At 48.8% G+C, this 26,906-nt stretch overlaps 1 protein-coding gene across 2 annotated transcripts in view; it reads right to left on the bottom strand.

Annotated features, from left to right (window-relative positions):
• GABBR1 (gamma-aminobutyric acid type B receptor subunit 1) overlaps positions 1 to 26,906 on the bottom strand; it is a 345,365-nt gene that overhangs the window by 284,340 nt on the left and 34,119 nt on the right. Inside the window, exons 2-4 of one of the 2 annotated variants that reach the window (XM_077484771.1) lie at positions 21,733 to 21,841; positions 4,933 to 5,008; positions 936 to 1,139 (exon numbers count right to left, since the gene is read on the bottom strand). In XM_077484771.1, coding sequence (XP_077340897.1) covers positions 936 to 1,139; positions 4,933 to 5,008; positions 21,733 to 21,774 — 322 coding nt within the window. In that variant the 5' untranslated portion in view covers positions 21,775 to 21,841. Of the gene's footprint in view, positions 1 to 935; positions 1,140 to 4,932; positions 5,009 to 21,732; positions 21,842 to 26,906 lie in introns of those variants that run through there. The other variant, XM_077484772.1, reaches the window with a different exon arrangement.

Here is a 26,906-nt window from a genome sequence, read left to right as displayed (position 1 = left end):
TAGTGCCAATGCATTACTAGCTGCTGGGCCGAATGCATGGGAAGCCCAGACTTCCCAGTTTTTTTTACTGCTCATTGTTTTTAAACAAAATGTAAGTGCATTTCCATACATTTTAACGTATAATAAAAGGAGTAAAACGGTATTGCACTATGGAGTGTCATTTCTCCATACGGCATACTAATCGAGATGTAGAGGCCAATGGCATAAGGAATAAGGATAACAACAATGGAGCTCAGTATCCTAATGTACAGCAGTTTTGGCTGTGGAGGCGTATTACCCCCTTGAGGGGAGAGCCCTCTGGTGAGTGCACTGGCATAGGGGAGCACTGAGTGCAGCACCTGCACTTCTATTTTTTACAAGCACGGATAAAAGCACAAGTCACCTTGTTTTTGAAAGATGTTTTTCATTTAATATATATGGATTGATTATTAACACCAGGACTTGGATATAACAATAGGATTTTTACACTAATTACCACCTTATTTTGCATTTTTTATGATTCATGATCTGCACACCCTTATTTAATTAGAGGACTGTTTATTTGTAATTGTACTGGTCTTGTAATAATAGTACCTGTCACTTTACTGGATGGAATTGTTTCATATACTTTTTTGAGCACATTGTGAACATTGTGCAGAAGTTGTGTCACAGACGCAAACATTTTTTTTTTAAATCATTGTATTATTTCAATGTGTATCTTTAAATTTGTGTCGGATCTGCTGCAGTCATGAATTCCCCACCGTTGGTGTGGGATAGGCAATGGTTGAGCATTGCATACAAGCACCAGCATTTAACACACATATATAAATAAATAAAAGTAGAATTTATCCATGGGCCAAGCTGCAATGTAAATTTGCACCTTCAAAGACAGGCAGATAGCCATGAAACAGAGGCCTCTCTATGGGTACCTAAAGACAAATAGAAAATAAACTTACGACAGCGGCTTGGTTTGTCCATATCTGTCCAGGTCCCATCCAGCTGGCACTTGCGCACTTTTGGACCAGAAATCTCCCTTTCTCCGCGGCAAACAAATTCAATCTCATAATCCACCGGAAGCATCTCAACCGCCTTTACCTGAGTAAGGGTGAGACCCCTGTAACGGATCCCCCCGTCTCTAGGAGGGTGTATGATCCGGCATCCTAAAATGGAGAGAAAGTGGACAGTGAAAGCACAGAGTATACATAACTGTCTCCACTCCATACACCATGGCTTGAGAAGGACAAAGGCTGGCATGGTTATAAATATAAGTACTGCTTGTAAAGTGTTTGTATCTGCCCTGCTATGGCCCATTTCCTCTTTGCTTCCCCCTCTAGTTCTCTTTTACCTCCCGTCTGATTGTTCCTCCTTATCTTTGCCTCTTATTTCCCTCCAAGCCCTCTCTCCTCTGTTACAAACCTTCTTGCCCTCTCTCCTCTTCCCCCACTACCTCTGCCTCCTTTATAATTCCTACTCCTAATAGTCTCTCTTCCAAGGTTTCCTCTCTTTCCTTCCCTCTCCCTGAGTTCCTGCTTCCTATCTAGGCAGGTCTTCTCTTTTTCCCTTTCCTCAACCCTCTTTCCTCCCCGTCTTAACAGTTTCTTGCTACCTCCCAAGTTCTCTCTTTCCAGTTTCCCTTTTCCCCTCTTTCCAGGTTCTCTAGATATTTTCCCTAACTATTCATCTCCCTATGCTGTATCTCTGCCCACTCTTCCTTCCATTTTTTCCTTCTTTCTCTTCCCAAGCACTCTCCATATCAATCATTCTAAACGATTTCTCTCCCCAAACTATATCTCTGCCCTCCTTTACCCAACCCTCTCTTCCTCTTCCCAAGCAATCTCCATCTGTTACTGTTTAAGCTGTATCTCCACCCCTGTTCTCCACCAACACTCTTTCCACACTCTGTCTCTTATTTTTCCAAAACTCTCTATCTCTTTCTCTCTAAACTAAACCTCTCCCTAGGCTGTATCTCTGTCTCTGTGCTCCTCACTCTCTCCTTCCCAAGGGATCTCCATGTCCTCTTTGAGCTATTCCCCAGCTATTCCTCAGCATAATATCCACACCTTGTCTCTTCCTCCTCCCAAGATTTCTCCACACCCTTCTCTTTGATCTTGTCCTCTCCCTAGGGCCTAGGCCAGTGATGGTGAACCTTGGCACCCCAGATGTTTTGGAACTACATTTCCCATGATGCCCCACTACACTGCAGAGGGCATGAGCATCATGGGAAATGTAGCTCCAAAACACCAGGGGTGCCAAGGTTTGCCATCACTGCCATTACTGGCCTAGGCTGTATCTCTGCCCCTCGCTTCACTCAACTCAACTTTTCCCTTACTTTGTCTTTTCCTAAGTGATCTCCATCTACTTTCTGAGATTTTCCTCTACCTAGGCTGTATCTCTGCCCCTGCCTTCCACAAACTCCTCTTTTATACTCTGGCTCTCTTCCTTCTTAACAAGCTCCCTCCACTTCATTCTCTCTGAGCTATTCCTCTGCCTAGGCTGTAGCTCTGCGCCTGTTATTCACCAACTTTCTTTCCATACTCGCTCTTCCTCTTCCCGAGCTTCTCTCTGAACTGTTCCCTCTTCCCAGGATGAATCTCTGCCCCCTCTTCACCCAACTCTTTTTCCACACTCTGTCTCTTCCTAAGAGGTCTCCTTCTCATTTCTGAGCTTTCCTTCTACCCAGGCTGTATGTCTACCCGTCTTCCCTCAACTTCCTTTCTGTACTCTCTCTGTCCACATCCTAGGCAATCTTCATCTCTTCTCTGCTCTTCCACTGCCTGGGCTGTATCTTTGCCCTATATTCCACCAACTCTTTCTACACTGTCTCATACTCTTCCCAAGCTCTCTCCACCTTTCATTCTCTGAGCCTTTCCTCTACCTGAGCAGCAACTCTGTCTCTGTCTTTTCAATCTCTGTTTTCCATAGTCTGTCTCATCCTCTTCCTAAGCAATCTTCATCTCCCTCTCTCTAAGCTTTTTCCTCTGCCTGGGCTGTATCTCTGCCCCTGTCCTCCACCAACTTTCTTGTCCTCTTTCCAATCTCTCTCTCTCTGGGCTTTTTCTCTACCTAGGCTGTATTCCTTCTGTCTTCCCCGACTCCCTTTTCACACCGTGTCTCTTCATCTTCCTAAGCGCTCTTGATCTCTTTTCTCTGAGACTTTGCTTCCCCTAGACTGTATATCTGACCCTCTCTTCCCCCAACTCTCTTTCCATATTCTGTCTCTACTTAAAGCTGGCTACACATGGATTGACTTTTGACTGATTCCCGCTAAATTTGCCGAAATTTGTTATGCATGTGGCTCAACAAAAGTACATTTCTCAAGCAATTTTTGTTGAACTCGCCGAGTAGAAAATTCTGAGCCAAACATGCCTGCATTTAATCAGTTGCGGGTACTGTTCAGGTATTTTGACAGTTGCAGGTGCCATCTGCCAGAATAAAGTTGTTGGCACTGCAGTTTTGTCCATCGATGTTGTTTATGTGTATGGCTAACTTACCAATCTCCATCTCTTTCTCTGACATTTTCCTCTCTTTTGGATAGATCTCTACCCCCCTCCTCACCCAACTCCCTTTCCACACTCTGTCTAGACTTCTTCTCAAGACCTCACTACCTTCTCTCTCTGAGCTTTTCCTCTGACTAAATTGTATCTCTGCCACTGTCATCCTTAACCCCTTTTTCATACTCTGTCTTTTCCTTTTCCTAAGCTCTCTCTCTTTGCATCCATTTCTCTGAGCCTTTCCTAGGCTGCATCTCCCTTTATTCAGGCATATGCAGGTACTGCTCAGGTATTTGACAGCAGCAAGTGTCAGCTCTCAGAATACCAGGTGTGACAAATTAATTCGTGGAACTGTCTCTCCTTGACTCTCCCCACCCTCTCTCCCGGACTATCCCCACTCTCTCTCTCCTTGACTCGCCTCACTCTCTCTCCTTGACTCGCCTCACTCTCTCTCCTTGACTCGCCTCACTCTCTCTCCTTGACTCGCCTCACTCTCTCATGGATTTTTCCCACCTCTCTCTTCTTGACTCTACACCCCCAACTCTCTCTCCTTGATTCTACACCCCCAAATTTCTCTCCTTTACTCTACACCCCCAACTCTCTCTCCTTTACACCCTCAATTCTCTCTCCTTTACTCTACTTCCCCAACTCTCTCTCCTTTACTCTCCCCAACTCTCTCTCCTTTACTCTCCCCAACTCTCTCTCCTTTACTCTCCCCAACTCTCTCTCCTTTACTCTCCCCAACTCTCTCTCCTTTACTCTCCCCAACTCTCTCTCCTTTACTCTCCCCAACTCTCTCTCCTTTACTCTCCCCAACTCTCTCTCCTTTACTCTCCCCAACTCTCACTCCTTTACTCTCCCCAACTCTCACTCCTTTACTCTCCCCAACTCTCACTCCTTTACTCTCCCCAACTCTCACTCCTTTACTCTCCCCAACTCTCACTCCTTTACTCTCCACAACTCTCTCTCTTTTACTCTCCCCAACTCTCACTCCTTTACTCTCCCCAACTCTCTCTCTTTTACTCTCCCCAACTGTCTCTCCTGTCTCTCTGTCATACTCCTCTATCTGCCTCTGCAATTTTTCTTGCTTCTCTACTGACATCCAACAAAACCTCCATCTTCCCTCTTCCTTCCCGTCTTTCCTTTTGTTTTGTTTTTAATCTCCATCATAATCTTCTTCTGATCCCTTTCTCTCCTTCAATCCTCCTTCCAATCTCTTTAACGGTCCGTTAGTATGTGTGTCCCTGGAATGACAGCACATTCAGAATGACATGAGCTATTCTTCCCTTTAACAGAACGTTGTCTTGGATAAAGACAACCATTTGCAGACTGTCTTTGCGAAGCAAGTGAGACCTGTGTGGGCACCTCCTGACCACATCATCCCTCACCAGACACACACCATATGTTGTTCTCTCTCCACTCTTGCCTATAGCATCTGTCATACCCCAGAGTCATCTCTTACCTGTTGTGCTGTTGTTTGGTGTTCCATACACACGAGACAGCCAGAGCAAAACGAGAAGAGTGCAACTGTGCGTCATCTGGAAACACAAGAATAAAAATAAAAATCATTGGAGAAGAGCCAATCACTTGAATGTTTGTTTTTCTGCAGAAAAAAAAGATTATACAGAAGATGGAGCATAATAGCTATAGCTGGATTTAGTCCTAACTGCCTTTAAACATATCACATAAACAGGCCTTTCTCAACTTTTGTAACATGGAGGAACCTGTGAAATAACTTTCAGGTCTCCCCTGCTACTATTTATTTATTTATTATAGGCCCTTCTATAGTGCTGTCACATTTGCTGGACAGCTTGGCCTGTTACAGGATCTACTTTAGGCATCATTCACATAGATGTAAAGTGCTTTACAACATAGATTAAAGGATTTTGCCAGAACCATGATCCTGCGTTTAAGTTGTCCTATGTTGTATGCATGCAATGTTTGTGTAATGTTTACATGCGTAGAAGGGTAAAGCATTAATGCAACCTATTGGTTGTTAGCACACTGGGGGCCATTGTTGCTTAGAATCCTAGGTTACTAGGAGGAAGGCTGTCCCCTCAAAATTACTCAACACACAGCCTTTAATGTATAAACCGCCGGCAACAAAAGTGAGTACACCTCTAAGTGAAAATGTCCAAAATAGGCCAAATTAGCCATTTTCCCTCCCCGGTTTCATGTGACTCGTTAGTGTTACAAGGTCTCAGGTGTGAATGGGGAGCAGGTGTGTTAAATTTGGTGTTATCACTCTCACTCTCTCCTACTGGTCACTGGAAGTTCAACATGGCACCTTATGGCAAAGAACTCTGAGGATCTGAAAGAAAATAATTGTTGCTCTACATAAAGATGGCCTAGGGTATAGGAAGATTGCCAAGACCCTGAAACTGAGTTGCAGCACAGTGGCCAAGACCATACAGCGGTTTAACAGTAAAGGTTCCAAGAAGAACAGGCCTTGCCGTGGTCGACCAAAGAAGTTGAGTGCACGTGCTCAGCGTCATATCCAGAGGTTGACTTTGGAAAATAGACGTATGAGTGCTGCCAGCATTGCTGCAGAGGTTGAAGGGGTGGGGAGTCAGCCTGTCAGTGCTCAGACCATACACCGCACACTGCATCAAATTGGTCTGCATGGCTGTCATCCCAGAAGGAAGCCTCTTCTAAAGATAATGCACAAGAAAGCCTGCAAACAGTTTGCTGAAGACAAGCAGACTAAGGACATGGATTACTGGAACCATGTCCTGTGGTCTGATGAGACCAAGATAAACTTATTTGGTTCAGATGGTGTCAAACGTGTGTGGGGGCAACCAGGTGAGGAGGACAAAGACAAGTGTGTCTTGCCTACAGTCAGGCATGGTGGTGGGGGTGTCCTGGTCTGGGGCTGCATAAGTGCTGCCGGCACTGGGGGGGCTACAGATCATTGAGGGAACCATGAATGCCAACATGTACTGTGACATACTGAATCAGAGCATGATCTCCTCCCTTCAGAGAGTGGGACACAGGGCAATATTCCAACATGATAACGACCCCAAACAGACTTCCAAGATGACAAACACACTTCCAGAAGCTGAGGGTAAAGGTGATGGGCTGGCCAAGTATGTCTCCAGACCTAAACCCTATGGAGCATCTGTGGGGCATCCTCAAACGGTAGGTGGAGGAGCGCAAGGTCTCTAACATCCACCAACTCTGTGATGTCATCATGGAGGAGTGGAAGAGGACTCCAGTGGCAACCTGTGAAGCTCTGGTGACCTCAATGCCCAAGAGGGTTAAGGCAGTGCTGGAAAATAATAGTGGCCACACAAAATATTGACACTTTGGGCCTAGTTTGGACATTTTCACTTAGGGGTGTACTCACTTTTGTTTCCAGCGGTTTAGACATTAATGGTTGTGTGTTGAGTTATTTTGAGGGGACAGCAAATGTACACTGTTATACAAGCTGTACACTCACTACTTTACATTGTAGCAAAGTGTCATTTCTTCAGTGTTGTCACATGAAAAGATAGAAGAAAATATTTACAAAAAATGTGAGGGGTGTACTCACTTTTGGCCACTAGATGGCACCAGAATTAGTAGAATGGATTAGGCCCAGGATTGCTTGGATAAATAAACAGAGTAGGAGTCTTAAAGCGGAGGTCCACCCTAAAGTGGACCTTCCGCTCATCGGAACCCTCCCCCCCTCCGGTGCCACATTCGGCACCTTTCAGGGGGGAGGGGGGTGCAGTTACCTGGATAATCCAGGTAACTTCACCCACTTCCGGAACAGCTCTCTGCGGAAAGGGGCGTAACGTACGCCCCTTTCCGCAAGTGCCCGCCCCTTCCCGCAAGTGCCCCGCTGCCTGCTGGGAAACACACAGATCCCAGTTACCTGTCTCACTTACCTGACACAGGAGCCAGCGAAGTCGCCGTTGTCCCCTGTAGTCCGCCGCATCCATCTTGCTGGTGGCGTCTCGCAGCTCCGCTGCTGTCATTCGGCGGAGCCGCGATGACGTCACTCCCGCGCATGCGCACAGGAGCCGACACGCGCGGCAGATCCATTGTTGAAAATGCCGCGCTCAGTGCACCTGCGCGTCGCTGTCTACGACGCATGCGCCGTAGACAGCGGTGCCTGTCTTCAGGCAAATATCTCCTAAACCGTGTAGGTTTGGGAGATATTTCTTGGACCTACAGGTAAGCCTTAATCTAGGCTTACCTGTAGGTCAAAGTGGTTTGTAAGGGTTTACAACCACTTTAAGGCCCCTTTCACACTGGGGCGGGATCACCGTCGGTGGCAAAACGGCGATATTTTTAGCGCCGCTTTACCAACGTTTTAGCGACTGTATTTGGCCGCTAGCGGGGCGGTTTTGCCCCTTGCTAGCAGCCGAGAAAGGGTTAAAACCACTGCAAAGCTCTGCTGTAGCAGCACTTTGCCAGCAGTATAGCCGGCCTGCCCCATTGATTTCAATTGGCAGGAGTGGTGTATACACCGCTCCAAAGATGCTGCTAGCAGGACTTTTTTTACCGTCCTGCTAGCGCACCGCTCCAGTGTGAAAGCCCTCGGGGCATTCACATTGGAGAGATAATAGTTGCTGTTTCAGGTCGGTTTGCAGGCGCTATTTTTAGCGCAATAGCGCCTGCAAAACGACCCAGTGTGAAAGGGGCCTAAAAGTGGATGTAACCGATTCATGAAATGTGACCTAAGCCCCTATATCTGTAGTATTTTATTATCTCTCTTCAAAGCACTAAGTTCAGTGGCTTTCTCCTGCTCCGTTCTTCTGTTATCAGCATGATAAATCCTGACAAATTCTCCGAAACGTGATAAAACCAGCCTGAAATTTTGTCAGGCTGGGTGCTAAAAATAGATTAGCAGAGAGCTGCTTTACTCACAGGACAGCTTGAAAGTAGAGCTGGGCGATTAAAAAAAAAAAAAGCTCAGATTTAAAAAAAAAAACAACTCAATTTACGAATCGAATCAAGTTTTTTTTTATAGACACTGCGCTGGTCCTAAGGAGCTGCGGACTGGAGTGTTTAGGCAAGGCTGCGGCTTCAGCCTAGTCCGCGGCTTCCCGCCTTGCGGACTAGGCCAAAGCCGCGACCTCGACTAAAACTCCTGCCCGCAGCTCCTCAGGACCGGCGCGGTGTCAGCGCCGATCCTGGGGAGCTGCGGGCAGGAGTTTTTCTAGGCGAGGCCGCGGCTTACGCTTAGTGCGCAGCTTCCGGCCTCGCGGACTAGGCCGGAGCCGCGGCCTCGCCTAAAAACTCATGCCCGCAGCACCTCAGGAAGCCCGGCGCAGAAAAAAAAAATCTAAAATAAACGATTTGCTTAAATTTTGAATCGATTTGACCTCTCAACTCGATTCAAGATTTAAATCGATTTTTTCCCCAGCCCTACTTGAAAGTCTCTGCCTATCTGAGGGCTGTTGTCTTTCCTCCAATCAGCTGCCTCCCAGTGTAATCCAAGACTTTTCTCACAGTGCAGAATGAGGAAATGAAAATTCTAACACGATGTGCACTTTCTAAACAGTATATAAAGATGAAGACAGCAGATATACATGTAAAACTTACCCTGTTTCCCCGAAAATAAGACCTTGCGTGATTGTCGGTGATAGCTGCAATATAAGCCCTACCCCCCAAATAAGCCCTACCCCGTTTCCCCGAAAATAAGCCCTACCCTGAAAATAAGACCTACGAGGACTTTAAAGAGGAAGTAAACCCTGATGGCATAAGCATAATGGACTGCTATGCATCCCATAGTAGTCCATTATGTGTCACTTACCTGACACAAGAGCCAGCGAAGTCACCGCTGTCCCCTGTAGTTCCGAGCGCCCATCTTCTTGGTGGGTCTCCGTGGGTCTCGCTGCTCCGGCGCTGTAATCACAGCGCCGGAGCAGCGATGACGTCACTCCCGCGCATGCGCACAGGATCCGACACTCGCAGCATATCGCAGCGATTTGCAGCTTACCCAGTGCGCCTGTGCGCCGTTGTCTACAGGTAAATATCTCCTAAACCGTATAGGTTTAGGAGATATTTCTTGGACCTACAGGAAAGCCTTAATCTAGGCTTACCTGTAGGTCAAAGTGGTTTGTAAGGCCTTATTTGGGGGTTAGGGCTTATATTGCAGCCATCACTGACAATCACGCTAGGTCTTATTTTGGGGGAAACAGGGTATGTAGGGAGATTTTTTTCATCCCTGTGTATCATCTGAGGCTGTTCACTTCACTGGGTATATTTGAGGATTGTAAACCACAGCAGTAAAAAAAAACTTTCCCCTGTAAAGCAACTGCAGAATGTGCTAGTAGGCATCACCTACTAGCACATTATGAAATACTTACCTTAGAACGAAGCCCTCCAGTGGCGCACTGACCCCGCTGATGGGGTTTCCATCTTCCCCCTCGGTCTTCCTTCCGGATTTGTGTGGCCGGGGGCCCCACGATGACGTCACTTCCATGGGCTCGACTCCGGCACAAAGCTCTGAAGGTCCAGCACGGTATGTCGGATCTTCAGAGTGCGTGTGTTGCTCATGTTACCAGCTTCAGCCGGTGTGAATATCTCCTAAATGTGTAACCGTTTTTACCTACATGTAAACCTTTTTACAGGCTTACCTGAAGGTAAAAATCGCGAAGCTGGGTTTTCTACTGCTTTAAAAGTACAACTAAAGGCAAAACTTATTTTTTTAGTTTTGGATAGACGGGATAAGGATTACATAGTTAGTCAGGTTGAACAAAGACACAAGTCCATCTAGTGCAACCAATAAAAGGTGGGGGGAGGGGAGGGTTATGTAGCACTGCTCCCGCAGGAACTGCTGGAATATTTGTCCCTGGGCTTCAAACCGATTATCCTGCAGCCAGTTACACAATATTTCACACAGCCAGGTGCACGCGCTCGTTGTCTCCGATGACCAGTATAGGGGATTTTGTTTTTTATATTTAATTTGGAGAACTTGGATAGGAGAAGGGAATTAGTAGGATACTCCAAATGAACGATTCACAGGCGAGGGCATTTCTATCTCCGTAATAGTGTGGAAGCAGATGATCTGCTGAACCGTACAACGTCTGTATGGAAGACCAAGTCCCTCTTTAGCAGAAGAGACTCAGTGGCCTTTGTCATAAGACCCAAGTCCTCAAGACACCAGCCAGTGTCTCCTTTATCTCAAACACCCAATATGTGGACTTCTAGGACCTAGAGGGAGATTTCAGCGACATACTCAGTCTTAGGGTTGCCACCTTTTCTTCAAGCCAAACCCGAACACTTTAGCTGCGTGCGGCAATTTTATTTTTAAGGGGGAACACTGTGGACTCTGGTGTAAAGGGGAACTTTGATATAAATGAGTTACTGCTCACCAAACCTCCAACTTAAATCAGAGTTCCCAGCATTCCCCCTTAAATTAGGTTCCTTAAAGCACCCCTTTCCTTAGTGCTACTTGCTTGGAGGCAGGAGAGAGAAGGGAGGGGAGGGGGGAAGACTTCAGTTACAGACATTGGATGGTGAGCTCACTCACCTGAGGATGGAGGCTCAGGCATCGACACCTTCCATCCACCATGTTATCTGAGCTGAGTTGCTGAGCTTCAAACTTCCAGCCCCGCATATCCCTTTCCTGAGGCACAGAACACTGGGGATTGGAGTGTGGGTGGGCAAACAGAGGGGTAGGGGTGGGAAGGGTTAGGAGCAGATCAAGCCCTCTCTCCTATCTGTGTATGGGGGTGGGGCCCGTGTGTCCACTTGTGCACTTGGCATTTGTGGTACTTGATTACTTGGGGAGCCACAGTCCATTCTGAATATTGTGTCCGGGTTTCAGATGGTCTGACACCTGGACACATGATTCAAAAGCCGAACTGTCCAGGTGAATCCTGGACAGGTGGCAACCCTACTCAGTCTCCAGGATCCCTTCAGGGTCTGTACTAGTGATGGCCGAACGGTTCGCCCGGCGGTCGTTTCGCGGCGAATTTCGGCTGTTCGCGATTCACCCGATCGGCGGACTATTGCCGCCGTTCGCCCGGCGGACTTCCTTGTTTTCTGTGTAAAAGAACTTTGACCTATGATGACACATCCATCATGGGGTACAGGACAGCCAATTGAGACATTACAGCACATGGACACTTGGACATTCCCCCTAACTTATAAATACACCCGATCCGGCGGCCATTTTACATTCTTTCTTCTGTCACTATAGGGAGAGGTTGCTGTGTGGAGCAGGGAGAGATTGCAGTGACCCAAATCGCTAGCTATTTGGTACACAAAAGTTCTTTTCAGGACTGGTATAGGTGTTAGGTGTATATAGGTTTGCTGTGCTACTGATTGTTGCAGCAGCCTGAGAGTCTTTTGTCAGTTTAGAGAAAGGGACAGGACGGTGTGTCTGCTGCAGGGACAGTCAGTTTAGTCATCATCATTAGCTGTTACTATCAGGTCCACAAAAGTGCTATTCCAGTTATTGTTCCAGCAGCCTCTGTTTTGTCAGTTTATATAGGGACAGGCAGGAAGCTGTGTGTGAGGCAGTGAGGGTCAGTCAGTTTAATCAGTAGCTGTTACTATATTAGTTCCACAAAGGTTATTTTCCGGACTGGTATCAGTGGTATGGTAATAGGCTTGTACTCGTATAATATTCTTTCTTCCAAATATAGAAAGAATATTATACTTGACTGCTGCCCTTCTGCTGCCCTTCTGCTGCAGTCTGCTAATCATTTACAACCTACTTGTTCCACAAAGGTCCTTATAAGGTCTGGTAAGGTAATAACCTGGTGTAGGGTGCTATAGTACATAGGGTTGAGTGAGGTACAGTCTGCTATTCTATAAGGACTGGTATAGGTCCACAATACATAGGGTTGAGGTGCACTACTGCTGACCGCTGCCCAATACTGCAGCAGTCCTTCATCGGTATAGGGACTGACGTACAGTCTGCTAATCAGTCACAACCTACTTGTTCCAAAAAGGTCCTTATAAGGACTGGTAATAAACTGGTGTAGGGTGCTATAGTACATAGGGTTGAGTGAGGTACAGTCTGCTATTCTATAAGGACTGGTATAGGTCCACAATACATAGGGTTGAGGTGCACTACTACTGACCGCTGCCCTATACTGCAGCAGTCCTTCATCGGTATAGGGACTGACGTATAGTCTGCTAATCAGTCACAACCTACAGTGCCTTGCGAAAGTATTTGGCCCCCTTGAACTTTTCAACCTTTTGCCACATTTCAGGCTTCAAACATAAAGATATAAAATTTTAATTTTTTGTGAAGAATCACCAACAAGTGGGACACAATTGTGAAGTGGAACGAAATCTATTGGATATTTTAAACTTTTTTAGCAAATAAAAAACTGAAAAGTGGTGCGTGCAAAATTATTCGGCCCCTTTACTTTCAGTGCAGCAAACTCACTCCAGAAGTTCAACGAGGATCTCTGAATGATCCAATGTTGTCCTAAATGACTGATGGTGATAAATAGAATCCACCTGTGTGTAATCAAGTCTCTGTATAAATGCACCTGCTCTGTGATAGTCTCAGGGTTCTGTTGAAAGCGCAGAGAGCATCATGAAGACCAAGGAACACACCAGGCAGGTCCGTAATACTGTTGTGGAGAAGTTTAAAGCCGGATTTGGATACAAAAAGATTTCCAAAGCTTTAAACATCCCAAGGAGCACTGTGCAAGCGATCATTTTGAAATGGAAGGAGTATCAGACCACTGCAAATCTACCAAGACCTGGCCGTCCCTCTAAACTTTCAGCTCAGCCAAGGAGAAGACTGATCAGAGATGCAGCCAAGAGGCCCATGATCACTCTGGATGAACTGCAGAGAACTAAAGCTGAGGTGGGAGAGTCTGTCCATAGGACAACAATCAGTCATACACTGCACAAATCTGGCCTTTATGGAAGAGTGGCAAGAAGAAAGACATTTCTCAAAGATATCCATAAAAAATCTCGTCTAAAGTTTACCACAAGCTGCCTGGGAGACACACCAAACATGTGGAAGAAGGTGCTCTGGTCAGATGAAACCAAAATCGAACTTTTTTGCCCACAATGCAAAACGATATGTTTGGCGTAAAAGCAACACAGCTTATCACCCTCAACACACCATCCCCACTGTCAAACATGGTGGTGGCAGCATCATGGTTCGGGCCTGCTTTTCTTCAGCAGGGACAGGGAAGATGGTTAAAATTGAGGGGAAGATGGATGCAGCCAAATACAGGACCATTCTGGATGAAAACCTGTGGGAGTCTGCTAAAGACCTGAAACTGGGACGGAGATTTATCTTCCAACAAGACAATGATCCCAAACATACAGCAAAATCTACAAAGGAATGGTTCACAAATAAACGTATCCAGGTGTTAGAATGGCCAAGTCAAAGTCCAGACCTGAATCCAATCGAGAATCTGTGGAAAGAGCTGAAAACTGCTGTTCAAACGCTCTCCATCCAACCTCACTGAGCTCGAACTGTTTTGCAAGGAAGAATGGGCAAGAATTTCAGTCTCTCGATGTGCAAAACTGATAGAGACATACCCCAAGCGACTTGCAGCTGTAATCGCAGCAAAAGGTGGCTCTACAAAGTATTAACGCAAGGGGGCCGAATAATTTTGCACGCCCCACTTTTCATTTCTTTATTAGTTAAAAAAGTTTCAAAAATCCAATAGATTTCGTTCCACTTCACAATTGTGTCCCACTTGTTGGTGATTCTTCACAAAAAAATAAAAATGTTATATCTTTATGTTTGAAGCCTTAAATGTGGCAAAAGGTTGAAAAGTTCAAGGGGGCCGAATACTTTCGCAAGGCACTGTACTTGTTCCACAAAGGTCCTTATAAGGACTGGTAAGGTATAGGGTACTACAGTACATAGGGTTGAGTGAGGTAGTCTGCTATTCCTTAAGGACTGGTATAGGTCCACAATATATAGGGTTGAGGTTATCCTGGCTGACATTATCCTGGATGATGAGCAGGAGCCAGGCCACCACACCGCTTCCACTTTAGTGCAAATGGGGGCCTTCATGCTCCAGTGTTTTAATAGGGACCCCCGTATAAAAAGCATAAGGGTCAAGGACCAGTACTGGCTGGCAACGTACTTAGACCCCCGGTACAAACACAAAATGGCGGAAATGTTACCGCCGTCGCAGAGGGCTGTCAGAATGCAGCACTTCCAGGCCTTGCTTCGAGAAATGCTGCATTCTGCTTTTGCGTGTGCTGGCAGAGGAGCAATTCCCACTCCCAGAGAAGGATTTGCGGGTACCAATCCAACAGCGCCTGCAAGAAGAGGCCGGTTTGAAGATGTGTTGGTGACTTCGGATATGAGGTCATTCTTTCAGCTGACCCATTGACAGGTGTCATCCGGATCCAGCATCAGGGAACGCCTAGACCATCAGGTGTCCGACTACATTGGGTTAACGGCCGATGTGGACGCTCTGAGGAGTGATGAACCCCTGGACTACTGGGTGGGCAGGCTTGACCTCTGGCCAGAGCTTGCCCAATTTGCAATCGAACTGTTGGCTTGCCCCTCATCCAGTGTCCTGTCCGAAAGGACGTTCAGCGCAGCAGGGGGGATCGTGACCGATAAGCGTACTCGCCTAGCTCAAGACAGTGTTAACTACCTCACATTTCTAAAAATGAATGAGGCATGGATCTTGGAGGAATTCAACACATGTGACCAGTAGACCATGTATATGTCTAAAACAATTTTTTTAAACGAGCACAAAGACCTTCTTTCTTCATTTGGCTCACTTCCTTTTCCAAAAAAAGCACACCATACTATATGCCCGTACCCCCCTCTTTGAAGAGGTTGAGCGGTGTCATATTTCTACTGGGGCTGCTTATTATGAGGGGCTCCCACCATCCCTGTGCTGTGCTGACATCCTCCTGGAGCTGTACCTCTGCTGTGCATATTATGAGGGGCTCCCACCATCCCTGTGCTGTGCTGACTTCCTCCTGGAGCTGTACCTCTGCTGTGCATATTTTGAGGTGCTCCCACCATCCCTGTGCTATGCTCATTATGAGGGGCTCCCACCATCCCTGTGCTGTGCTGACTTCCTCCTGGGGCTGCTTATTATGAGGGGCTCCCACCATCCCTGTGCTATGCTGACATCCTCCTGGGGCTGCTTATTATGAGGGGCTCCCACCATCCCTGTGCTATGCTGACATCCTCCTGGGGCTGCTTATTATGAGGGGCTCCCACCATCCCTGTGCTGTGCTGACTTCCTCCTGGGGCTGTACCTCTGCTGTGCATATTATGAGGGGCTCCCACCATCCCTGTGCTGTGCATATTATGAGGGGCTCCCACCATCCCTGTGCTATGCTCATTATGAGGGGCTCCCACCATCCCTGTGCTATGCTGACTTCCTCCTGGGGCTGCTTACGGTGCAGGTGTCAGTGCTGTATATCACGGTGCTGATGTCAGTACTCTCTATCACGGTGCTGCTGTCAGTGCTGTATATCACGGTGCTGGTGTTAGTGCTTTATGTCACGCTGCTGATGTCAGTGCTCTCTATCACAGTGCTGGTGTCAGATGACTCTATCACGGTGCAGGTGTCATTGCTGTATGTCACGCTGCTGATGTCAGTTCTCTCTATCACGGTGCTGTTGTCAGTGCTGTATATCACGGTGCTGGTGTTAGTGCTTTATGTCACGCTGCTGATGTCAGTGCTCTCTATCACGGTGCTGGTGTCAGATGACTATCACGGTGCAGGTGTCATTGCTGTATGTCACGCTGCTGGTGATCATCTCCTGCACCCTCTTCTTTGCCTACCCTGGTCCCTGACCTTCCCTCTCCTCCATTGCCTTCATGCGCTCCACAGTCCTGAATTGTCACAACAATTTCCCATATAAAAAAAGAATGCTTGTAGTTGTCGATCCCAGATTCACCTCATACATGTGTTATGTCATTGGCCATGTGGTGGGACTATTTTTGCACAGCAATTAATTATTTTGTGGCTGCAAATTTGACCTGTAGGTTTGCGAAGTTCGCCTCCCATTGAAGTCAATGGGGAACGTTCAGGTTCGTGAAACGTCCCGTCAGAAGTTCGTCCATCACTAGTCTGTACTCACAAAATGTCCCGGGACAGCTGGTAGCCTCCTTCCAACCTTCAAGGTACACTATACCAGTGACACAAGACCAGATCCATGGACTTCCTCCCTCAGCTTGCACAGGAACCCTGGGTTGTAGCTTTCAGGCTTCAGGCCCTCAGATCTGCACCACGGCCTTCCATGCTGGGGAGAGGCTGCCGCCTCCTCCTCCCCAACAGAACCTTTCTCATAGGTTTGCTGGACAGAAACTCCCGAGCCCATGTCCTCTGACAATATAAATACAGTCACCCAGCACGCAATGGGGCACCTCCCCTGATAATTGTCCAGGGCTGTATCTACACCCATGCTCTCCTCTGTCAGGGTTTTCTCACACTCTCCAATATTCCTTCTTGCTATTTGATCAGTGCAAAACATCAAGACAGCATGAGCCGCACCCAGAGCACACCCAGCAGACTTCACTAATCAATCACTGCTCTCTGTTAAAAGAGAAGTGTAGCGGATGACATTTTGGACAAAATGTCAAACGCATGTAAATTTAGTTTTTGCTTCAGAACAGTAGTGGGGTTCTGAGGGTTAATTACATAGGTTGGCCTTGACATAAATCTGGCCGGGCTGTGTTGGAAGTTCTGCCTGGTCATGTGTACAGTGAGGTGCACATGACAGGCCAGAACCAGGCCTGGTTGGACATTTTGAGTATCTACCCTCTCTGAACCAATCAGTGGGTGTGCCGGGCCCCGCTGGGGAGTCTGGGAAGGGGTACTTAAGATGTGTGGGTCACGTGTTTCAGAGAGAGGAGTTCGGGAGACCCGTGTGGTCTGTTCTGGTTCCAGGACTGGGGTAGCCCCATAAGAGGTCCCGGTCACGGGGTGTTCGACATCCCGCAACATGTTCCTGTTGGAGGCCCCAATAGACCTGCATGGTCTGGGGCAGGGATCTGTCTGTTCCCGAGTCTCGGAACCTGCTGGTCCGAGGCGCAGTAACTGAGGGAGGATTCAAAGTGTCCAGGTGTGCTCTCGGCTTGGAGAGGCGCCACAGCTTGTGGAAGTGACCGGGGGAGGACTCTTCAGAGGAGGGCCAACAAGTGGCATCCTGGGAAGTACCCAGCTGCGAGTGGCTACTGTCTGGGTGGAATTAGAGACTTTGCTAGACCTGCAGTTCAAGGTGCCCGAGTTCTTCACCCGTGCCCTCTGTTCCCACGAGAGACTGTGTTATTGGATGCTATTACTGCAAAATAAAACCTTTTAAAAAGGACTTTATTTGTGTCAGCGTTCAAGTTGTTGGGTATCAACCCTGGGAACCCCTAGACGTGGAAGAGCAGGCCAAGAGGAGGTAACTGGTAAGCGCAATAAGTCAAGGCCGCCCTGCAAAGGAGTCTGGCCACTACAGAAGTATGTTTTATTTTTATGTTTTTAGATGAATACAGTACTTACCTAGGTGTATAGGCGTCGCCAGGGGGTGGCTGTTGAGGCTGTAGCCCCAAATCTGGAGCCCATAGCCCTGAGTCGCTTGCCTCAGGGTCGCGGCTGCAGAGGGCGGGCTGCATTTGAGGTGGAGGAGAGAGACGAGCGGGCAGAGATGACATCATCTCTCTCCGCCCGCTCCACGTCACCACTCATCTGCCCTCACAGCCAAGCCACTTCAATGTTGTAGAGATGTGCAGCAGGGAGCAGAGAGATGACATCATCTCTCATGGCCCGCCACACATCAGCGCTCTTCCCCCCTCACAGTGTGGGCCTCTTCAATGTTGGAGGTGCGGCGGGGAGCAGAGAGATTACATCATCTCTCGCTGCCTGGCCTGCATCTCCCCTCTCATTCCCTCACTAAATGGACCAGTGCTGCCAGCCTGCCACCAATGCAGCGACAATGCACATTTGGTGGCACTGGCTGGCATGGCAAGTGACAATCCACATCAGTTGGCAAGTAACAACCCACATCTAGTGGCAGGTGATGTGGCAAGTGACAATCTGCTAATGGTGGCAGGTGACGTTGCAAATGACAATCCGCATCAGGTGGCAAGTGACAATCTGCAAATGGTGACAAGTGACGTGACAATCTACAAATGGTGGCAAGTGATGTGGCAAGTGACAATCTGCAAATGGTGGCAAGTGACATGGCAAGTGACAATCTGCAAATGGTGGCAAGTGACGTGGCAAGTGACAATCTGCAAATGGTGGCAGATGATGTGGCAATCTGCATCCGGTGGCAGGAGATGTGGCACGTGACACGCCCAGGGCTTCCACTGATTCTGCATTATGGTGAGTTGAACCACTTCACTATATATTAGAATGTAACAATAGAAACAATGGTGCCATGATGATTGAAATGCCAACATGCCCAAAATGCCAACTTGCCAAAATGCCCATGAAAAATTGCTTACCACCTGCGTGCCCCCCATCACCCCCCCCCCCCCCCCCCCCGGTCTGCAAAAAGGTTGGTGACCGCTGCTATAGGCTCTAGCCCCAGATATTTTACAGACCTAGCAATGCCCCTGCCTAGGTGAATGTTGCACCTGTCCCCCGGCGCCTCTGCACTGAGAACTGAGTCACCGAAGACCGCCGATGTCTCGGTTCTGTCAGCTCCCTGAGCAGAGAACTGCTGACTGTCAATCAGTAAGGATGAGCTCAGGCGTGTTCACAACTGCTCATGCAGAGCCCACCGGGAATTTGGCACTGCACAGCGCTTATCGCAAGCAGTGAGACATTTTCCCGATCTGATATGTCTCACTGCCTGTGATTAGCGCTGTGCAGTGCAGACTTCCTGGCAGGCTCCGCACGTGCAGTTGTGAACACGCCTGAGCTCATCCTTATTAATCAGCAGCTCCCCTGCTCTGCTCCTCCACGCTCACTTTAGCGCTGTGCTGTGGAGGCGCGGGAAGAGGCCATCTCAGTCTCTCAGTGGCTCGCTGAGACGCCCATAAGTCCAGGCACCTGGTGGATCCAGACTCTATTGTCGGGATGATGCAGTGCCTGGACTGATTCCTGTGATGTCATTGGCAAATGGACTTCAGCCCGCTCTCTGCTGAAAAGGGGTCACAGGAGTGCAAAATGAATTGCACTCCTGTGACCCATAGGAGAAGCCCAGCCAAACGAGCTCAGGCTGGACTTCTCCTTTAAGAAGACAGCACCTAAATTGTTAAGTAGAATAGCCAAAAATTATATACACTCTGTAGCACCTACCAAGAAGGGTGTTACACATACAATCTCATACCCACAATTCCATACCCGCAATCCCATACCCACAATCCCATACCCACAATCTCATACCCACAATCCCATACCCGCAATCTCATACCCACAGTTGATCCAGAGGAAGGCAAAAACTCCAGCAATGCATGATCCAATTTACTCCAGAAGGGGAAAAAAATCCTTCGTGTTCCCCCAATAGGCAATGGGATATTCAGCTTTACCTATAAATATTAGTACCCAGTTATATTATGTACATTTAGGAAAGAATCCAGGCCTCTTTTAAAGCAATCTACAGAACTGACCAGAACCAGCTCTTCTTCTGTGAAGAAACCTTTCCATATTTGGAGATCAAAGGGGTTGTAAACCCTCGCTTTAAAAAACAAAACAAAAAAAAAACATATATGTCATACTTACCTCCACTGTGCAGTTAGTTTTGCACAAAGTGGCCCCGAACCTCCTCTTCTGGGGTCCCTCAGCTTCTGGCTCCTTCCCGCATCGAGTGTCCATGTTGGAGAAGGGCTCTCCTTGGTGGACACCCATGCGGGCACGCTCCCCGAGTGCCACATGTGTGCCCATTCACACAAAGTGCAGGACTTGGCCCAGCCCCCCGGCGCAGCGACATTGGATTTGGTTGACAGCTAGCGGGAGCCAATGGCTGCACTTCACTCAATTTGTAAAGAAAAGAATTCCCTGCGGCGGATTATAAGGGTTCTCCGTTTCTTTAAAAATGCACTTCTAAGCCCTTGTACACACGGTCGGAAATTCAGATGGAAAATGTCCGATCAGATCGTGTTGTCGGATAATCTGATCGTGTGTGGGCTCCATCTGACTTTTTCCGTCGCAATGTCCAACCAACAAAGTTTGAGAGCTGGATATAAAATTTTCCGACAACATGATCCGATCGGGCTATCAATCTATCCAATCAGGACACAAGACACCAGCTAGAGCTGGTGTGCTTGTTCCCGGCTGGCGAAGGATCGGGGTCAGGTAAGTAAAAAGGGGGCTCGGGGAGCTGCAGCACCACAGGAAGTTTTTCCACCTTAATGTATAGAATGCATTAAGGTGAAAAACCAGGAGGGTATACAACCCTGTCTGCCTCCTTAAGGTGGTCCTGATACTCTTCAGGCCATAGTGTTGGCAATTTCAGTATGGAAGAGGATTTTCTCTACCGTGGACTGGATTTCCGGTGCTCCTCTCACACGTTCCTGTCAGTGGGACAGTCTGTGCTCTTTAACCGAGGGGGGGGGGGGGGAGTTAGCACCTAATTGCACTCTTTTAGCTGCAAAATACACACCGTACTTGGTCTGCTGACCTTTACCTATAGGAACCACATGTTCAGCCTAATAATGCATCATTCCCTTGAATGTAGGCATTTATGCCGTGTACACACGACTGTTTTAGTCCCGTCTTACGTCATCACGTTCAAAACGAACGGATATTCGAACGGACTTAATCCGTTCGTGCGTGGCCAAGTCCGTCGGGAACTCCGCCGAAAGTCCGTCGGGAAGACCGTCGGACCTAGTCTGCCGGAAAAGTCCGATCACGTGTACGCAACATTAACTTTTCCTTCCACAATTGTCTTCTTCTCACACTGGCTGTGAGTTTCGTGAGGACAAAAAAAGGGAATGGATGTGTGGGTGTTAACTCTTTATAGCTATGCACTGGTCCTGTGGGCAGAAGTAGGCAGGGCTTCTATCACATGTATGCTGCCATGGAAGCACCAGGAAAAAGTTTTGTCTATAGTTCTACTTTAAGCTGAAAATACATGGGCCAAAACTTGGCTGGTTCAGCAGGGACCGGTTGAATTTTAATACATGTATAGGCAGGCTGGTTGTAGGTAAGTACCAGCCTATTCCTACATTAGTTACAATATGAAAAACGCTCAGAACTTCATAGTTAGTCAAATTTGTTGGAAACAAAAATTAATAGGCAAAATATTCATTTTTTTTTTTTTTTTTTACAAAAAAATAAAAAAAGGTGCCACAATGGCAGATTGATTGGAAGGATGAGAAGGAGTGAAGGTGCAACACACATTGCACTTTTTCCACCAGCATCTCTACTTTCCTTACTTTAGTGGAATTGCTCTTTAAGTGACAGAGATGGTGACCACTTACTTTTGCCATCTCGGTAGGGTTTGTGCTTTTTCTCTGCCTCATCACATGCGCAGGTTGTTAAAATCACATGGTCGAAACCATCCTTGTCGTTCAGACGAGATCACATGACCTGGGTGGGGGAAAAATAGATTTGTTACTGAGAAGCAATTACATAAAATTCCAAAAGATGGCGGGACGGAAAGTTACATAGTTACATAGTAGGTGAGGTTGAAAAAAGACACAAGTCATCAATAGTGATGGACGAACTTCCGACGGGACGTTTCGCGAACGCGAAACGCGAACGGACACAAACGTTCGCGAAAACGACCGTTCGCCGCGGGCTCCATTGACTTCAATGGGAGGCGAATTTCGCAAACCTTTAGGTCGAATTTGCGGCCACGGGGTAATTATTAGGGGGTAGCACGTAGTCCCACCACCTGGACAATAGCATAATACATGTATGAGGTGAATTTGGGATCGATAACTACAAGCATTTTTTTTTTATTTGGGAAATTGTTCTGACAATTCAGGACTATGGAGCTAATGAAGGCAATGGAGGAGAGGGAAGGTCAGGGACCAGGGTAGGCAAACAAGAGGGTGCAGGAGATACAGAGCACTGACAGCAGCACCGTAATACAGAGCACTGACATCAGCACCGTGACATACAGCGCTGACAGCAGCTCCGTGACATACAGCGCTGACAGCAGCTCCGTGACATACAGCGCTGACAGCATCTCCGTGACATACAGCGCTGACAGCAGCTCCGTGACATACAGCGCTGACAGCAGCTCCGTGACATACAGCGCTGACAGCAGCACCGTGACATACAGCGCTGACAGCAGCTCCGTGACATACAGCGCTGACAGCAGCTCCGTGACATACAGCGCTGACAGCAGCTCCGTGACATACAGCACTGACAGCAGCTCCGTGACATACAGCGCTGACAGCAGCTCCGTGACATACAGCGCTGACAGCAGCACCGTGACATACAGCGCTGACAGCAGCTCCGTGACATACAGCGCTGACAGCAGCTCCGTGACATACAGCACTGACAGCAGCTCCGTGACATACAGCGCTGACAGCAGCTCCGTGACATACAGCGCTGACAGCAGCACCGTGACATACAGCGCTGACAGCAGCTCCGTGACATACAGCGCTGACAGCAGCTCCGTGACATACAGCGCTGACAGCAGCTCCGTGACATACAGCGCTGACAGCAGCTCCGTGACATACAGCGCTGACAGCAGCTCCGTGACATACAGCGCTGACAGCAGCTCCGTGACATACAGCGCTGACAGCAGCTCCGTGACATACAGCGCTGACAGCAGCACCGTGACATACAGCGCTGACAGCAGCTCCGTGACATACAGCGCTGACAGCAGCACCGTGACATACAGCGCTGACAGCAGCTCCGTGACATACAGCGCTGACAGCAGCTCCGTGACATACAGCGCTGACAGCAGCTCCGTGACATACAGCGCTGACAGCAGCTCCGTGACATACAGCGCTGACAGCAGCACCGTGACATACAGCGCTGACAGCAGCTCCGTGACATACAGCGCTGACAGCAGCTCCGTGACATACAGCGCTGACAGCAGCTCCGTGACATACAGCGCTGACAGCAGCTCCGTGACATACAGCGCTGACAGCAGCTCCGTGACATACAGCGCTGACAGCAGCTCCGTGACATACAGCGCTGACAGCAGCTCCGTGACATACAGCGCTGACAGCAGCACCGTGACATACAGCGCTGACAGCAGCTCCGTGACATACAGCGCTGACAGCAGCTCCGTGACATACAGCGCTGACAGCAGCACCGTGACATACAGCGCTGACAGCAGCTCCGTGACATACAGCGCTGACAGCAGCTCCGTGACATACAGCGCTGACAGCAGCTCCGTGACATACAGCGCTGACAGCAGCTCCGTGACATACAGCGCTGACAGCAGCTCCGTGACATACAGCGCTGACAGCAGCTCCGTGACATACAGCGCTGACAGCAGCTCCGTGACATACAGCGCTGACAGCAGCTCCGTGACATACAGCGCTGACAGCAGCTCCGTGACATACAGCGCTGACAGCAGCTCCGTGACATACAGCGCTGACAGCAGCTCCGTGACATACAGCGCTGACAGCAGCACCGTAAGCAGCCCCAGGAGGAAGTCAGCACAGCACAGGGATGGTGTGATCCCCTCATAATAAGAACCCCCAGGAGGAAGTCAGCACAGCACAGGGATGGTGGGAGCCCCTCATAATAAGAACACCCAGGAGGAAGTCAGCACAGCACAGGGATGGTGGGAACCCCTCATAATAAGCAGCCCCAGTAGAAATATGACACCGCTCAACCTCTTCAAAGAGGAGGGTAGGGGCATATAGTACGGTGTGCTTTTTTGGGTCAGGGAAGTGAGCCAAATGAATTAAGAAGGTCTGTGTGCTTGATTCCAAAAATTGTTTATAGACATATACATGGTCTACTGATCACATGTGTTGAATTCCTCCGAGATCCATGCCTCATTCATTTTTAGAAATGTGAGGTAGTTAACACTGTGGTGAGCTAGGCGAGTACGCTTATCGGTCACAATCCCCCCTGCTGCGCTGAACGTCCTTTCGGACAGGACACTGGATGAGGGGCAAGCCAACAGTTCGATTGCAAATTGGGCAAGCTCTGGCCAGAGGTCAAGCCTGCCCACCCAGTAGTCTAGGGGTTCATCACTCCTCAGAGCGTCCACATCGGCCGTTAACCCAATGTAGTCGGACACCTGACGGTCTAGGCGTTCCCTGATGCTGGATCCGGATGACACCTGTCGATGGGTCGGCTGAAAGAATGACCTCATATCCGAAGTCACCAACACATCTTCAAACCGGCCTCTTCTTGCAGGCGCTGTTGGATTGGTACCCGCAAATCCTTCTCTGGGAGTGGGAATTGCTCCTCTGCCAGCGCACGCAAAAGCAGAATGCAGCATTTCTCGAAGCAAGGCCTGGAAGTGCTGCATTCTGACAGCCCTCTGCGACGGCGGTAACATTTCCGCCATTTTGTGTTTGTACCGGGGGTCTAAGTACGTTGCCACCCAGTACTGGTCCTTGACCCTCATGCTTTTTATACGGGGGTCCCTATTAAAACACTGGAGCATGAAGGCCCCCATTTGCACTAAAGTGGAAGCGGTGTGGTGGCCTGGCTCCTGCTCATCATCCAGGATAATGTCGTCCTCTTCATTCTCCTCTCCCCATCCTCGCACAACAGGGATCCCAGAAAGGTTTAAAGCATGCTCTTCTTGCTCCTGCTCATCCGCCCCGGCACCATCCTCCTCTGACTCCTCATCAGACTCCTGTTGTTGACTTGTCTCAGATAGAGTAGCCCCCCCTGGGAATTCATCCAGCATTGCGACTTCCTCATCTTCCCGCTCCTGCTCCTCCACAGCCTGATCAATGACACGACGCAATGCACGCTCCAGAAAGAAGGCATAAGGTACCATGTCACTGATGGCGCCATGGCTGCGACTGACCAGTTTGGTGATCTCCTCAAATGGCCGCAGAAGTCTGCATGTGTCGCGCATGAGCAGCCACTGGCGCGGTGAAAAAAAACCCAGCTCCCCAGAACCGTTTCTTTCGCAGAGTTCATACAGGTAGACGTTAACTGCACGTTTCTGCTGGAGCAGCCTATCAAGCATATAGAAGGTTGAGTTCCATCGCGTCGGGCAATCGCAAATAAGACGTCTGACCGGCAGATGGTGTCGCCGCTGAATGTCAGCAAGGCGAGCCATGGCCGTGTAAGATCTTCTGAAATGGGCCGAGATTTTCCTTGCCTGCCGCAAGATGTCCTGGACCCCAGGGTATTTGACAAGGAATCGCTGCACGACCAAGTTTAAGACGTGTGCCATGCACGGCACGTGCGTGATTTTGCCCTGTTTCAATGCGCTAAGCAGATTGGCACCGTTGTCACACACCACTTTACCAACTGTCAAATTGAGCGGTGTTAGCCACTCATCTGCCTGTGAACGCAAAGCTGAAAGGAGTGCCGGGCCAGTGTGGCTCTTTGCTTCCAGGCACAACAGACGCAGCACGGCATGGCAACGTCTCACCTGGCATGTGGAATAGGTTCTGGGGAGCTTGGGCGGTGCAGTGGAAGAGACGCTAGCAGCGGAAAAGGAGGAGGCAGCTGAGGAGGAGAGGGAGGAGGATGGAGTAGGAGGAGGAGAAGAAGAGTCAGGCCTGCATGCAATCCGTGGCGGTAAAACCAAATCTACACGGGTGCCACGGGTTACATGCTTGACGGCCGTCAGAAGGTTCACCCAGTGGGCAGTAAAACTGATATACCTTCCCTGCCCGTGTTTGCTAGACCACGTGTCTGTGGTCAGATGTATCTTGGCACCGACACTGTGTGCCAGAGATACATTCACTTGCCGCTGAACATGGCCATATAGCTCTGGGATGCCCTTCTCTGAGAAATACTTCCTTCCTGGGACCTTCCATTGTGGTGTTCCAATGGCCACAAATTTGCGAAAGGCCTCCGAGTCCACCAGTTTATATGGCAGTAGTTGGCGGGCTATGAGTTCTGACAAGCCAGCCGCCAACCGTTGGGCAAGAGGGTTATCCGGCGTCATCATTTTTTTACGCTCAAACATTAGGCCCACGGAAGCCTGCCTTTTTGCAGAAAAATGTGAGCTTGGCGTGATGGAAGGTGGAGTGGAGGACAATTGTGAGGAGAGAGGAGAAGGAGAAGTAGAAGACGAGGCTGGACGGTGAGAGCCTGCAGTGTGGCTTTGTGTGTTCCGTTGCTCCCACTGGGCTCGGTGATGGCTGCTCATGTGCCTTCTTAAGGCGGTCGTCCCTAGGTGAGTATTGGGCTTACCGCGACTAACGCGTTGACTGCAAAGATTGCAGATGGCAACGCTATTGTCAGCAGCGGACACGTTAAAAAAAGCCCACACTGCGGAGCCATGTGCCGGTGTCCTGGGAGCGCCAGATGTGACCGTACATGGTCGATGACTCGCTCCTGATACATTTGCAGTCTGCTTTGTCCCTGCTGTGCAATGTAAGTCATTGCTGCTTCTCCTCCCTATCTGCTGGTCCATATCTCCCTCTGAACTCCCCTCCTCTTCCTCTCTTGTGGGCACCCACGTGACATCACTAGACACGTCATCATCAACGTCACCTTCCCCACCGCTATAAGTAGAGTAGGCAGCAACACCGGGGAC

The sequence above is a fragment of the Lithobates pipiens genome, unplaced genomic scaffold, assembly GCF_037356315.1.
Source record: "Lithobates pipiens isolate NorthernLeopardFrog02 unplaced genomic scaffold, aLitPip1_a1.2 Scaffold_1, whole genome shotgun sequence".
In the NCBI taxonomy this organism is placed as follows: Eukaryota; Metazoa; Chordata; class Amphibia; order Anura; family Ranidae; genus Lithobates; species Lithobates pipiens.
This window is presented reverse-complemented; position numbering and strand designations above follow the sequence as displayed.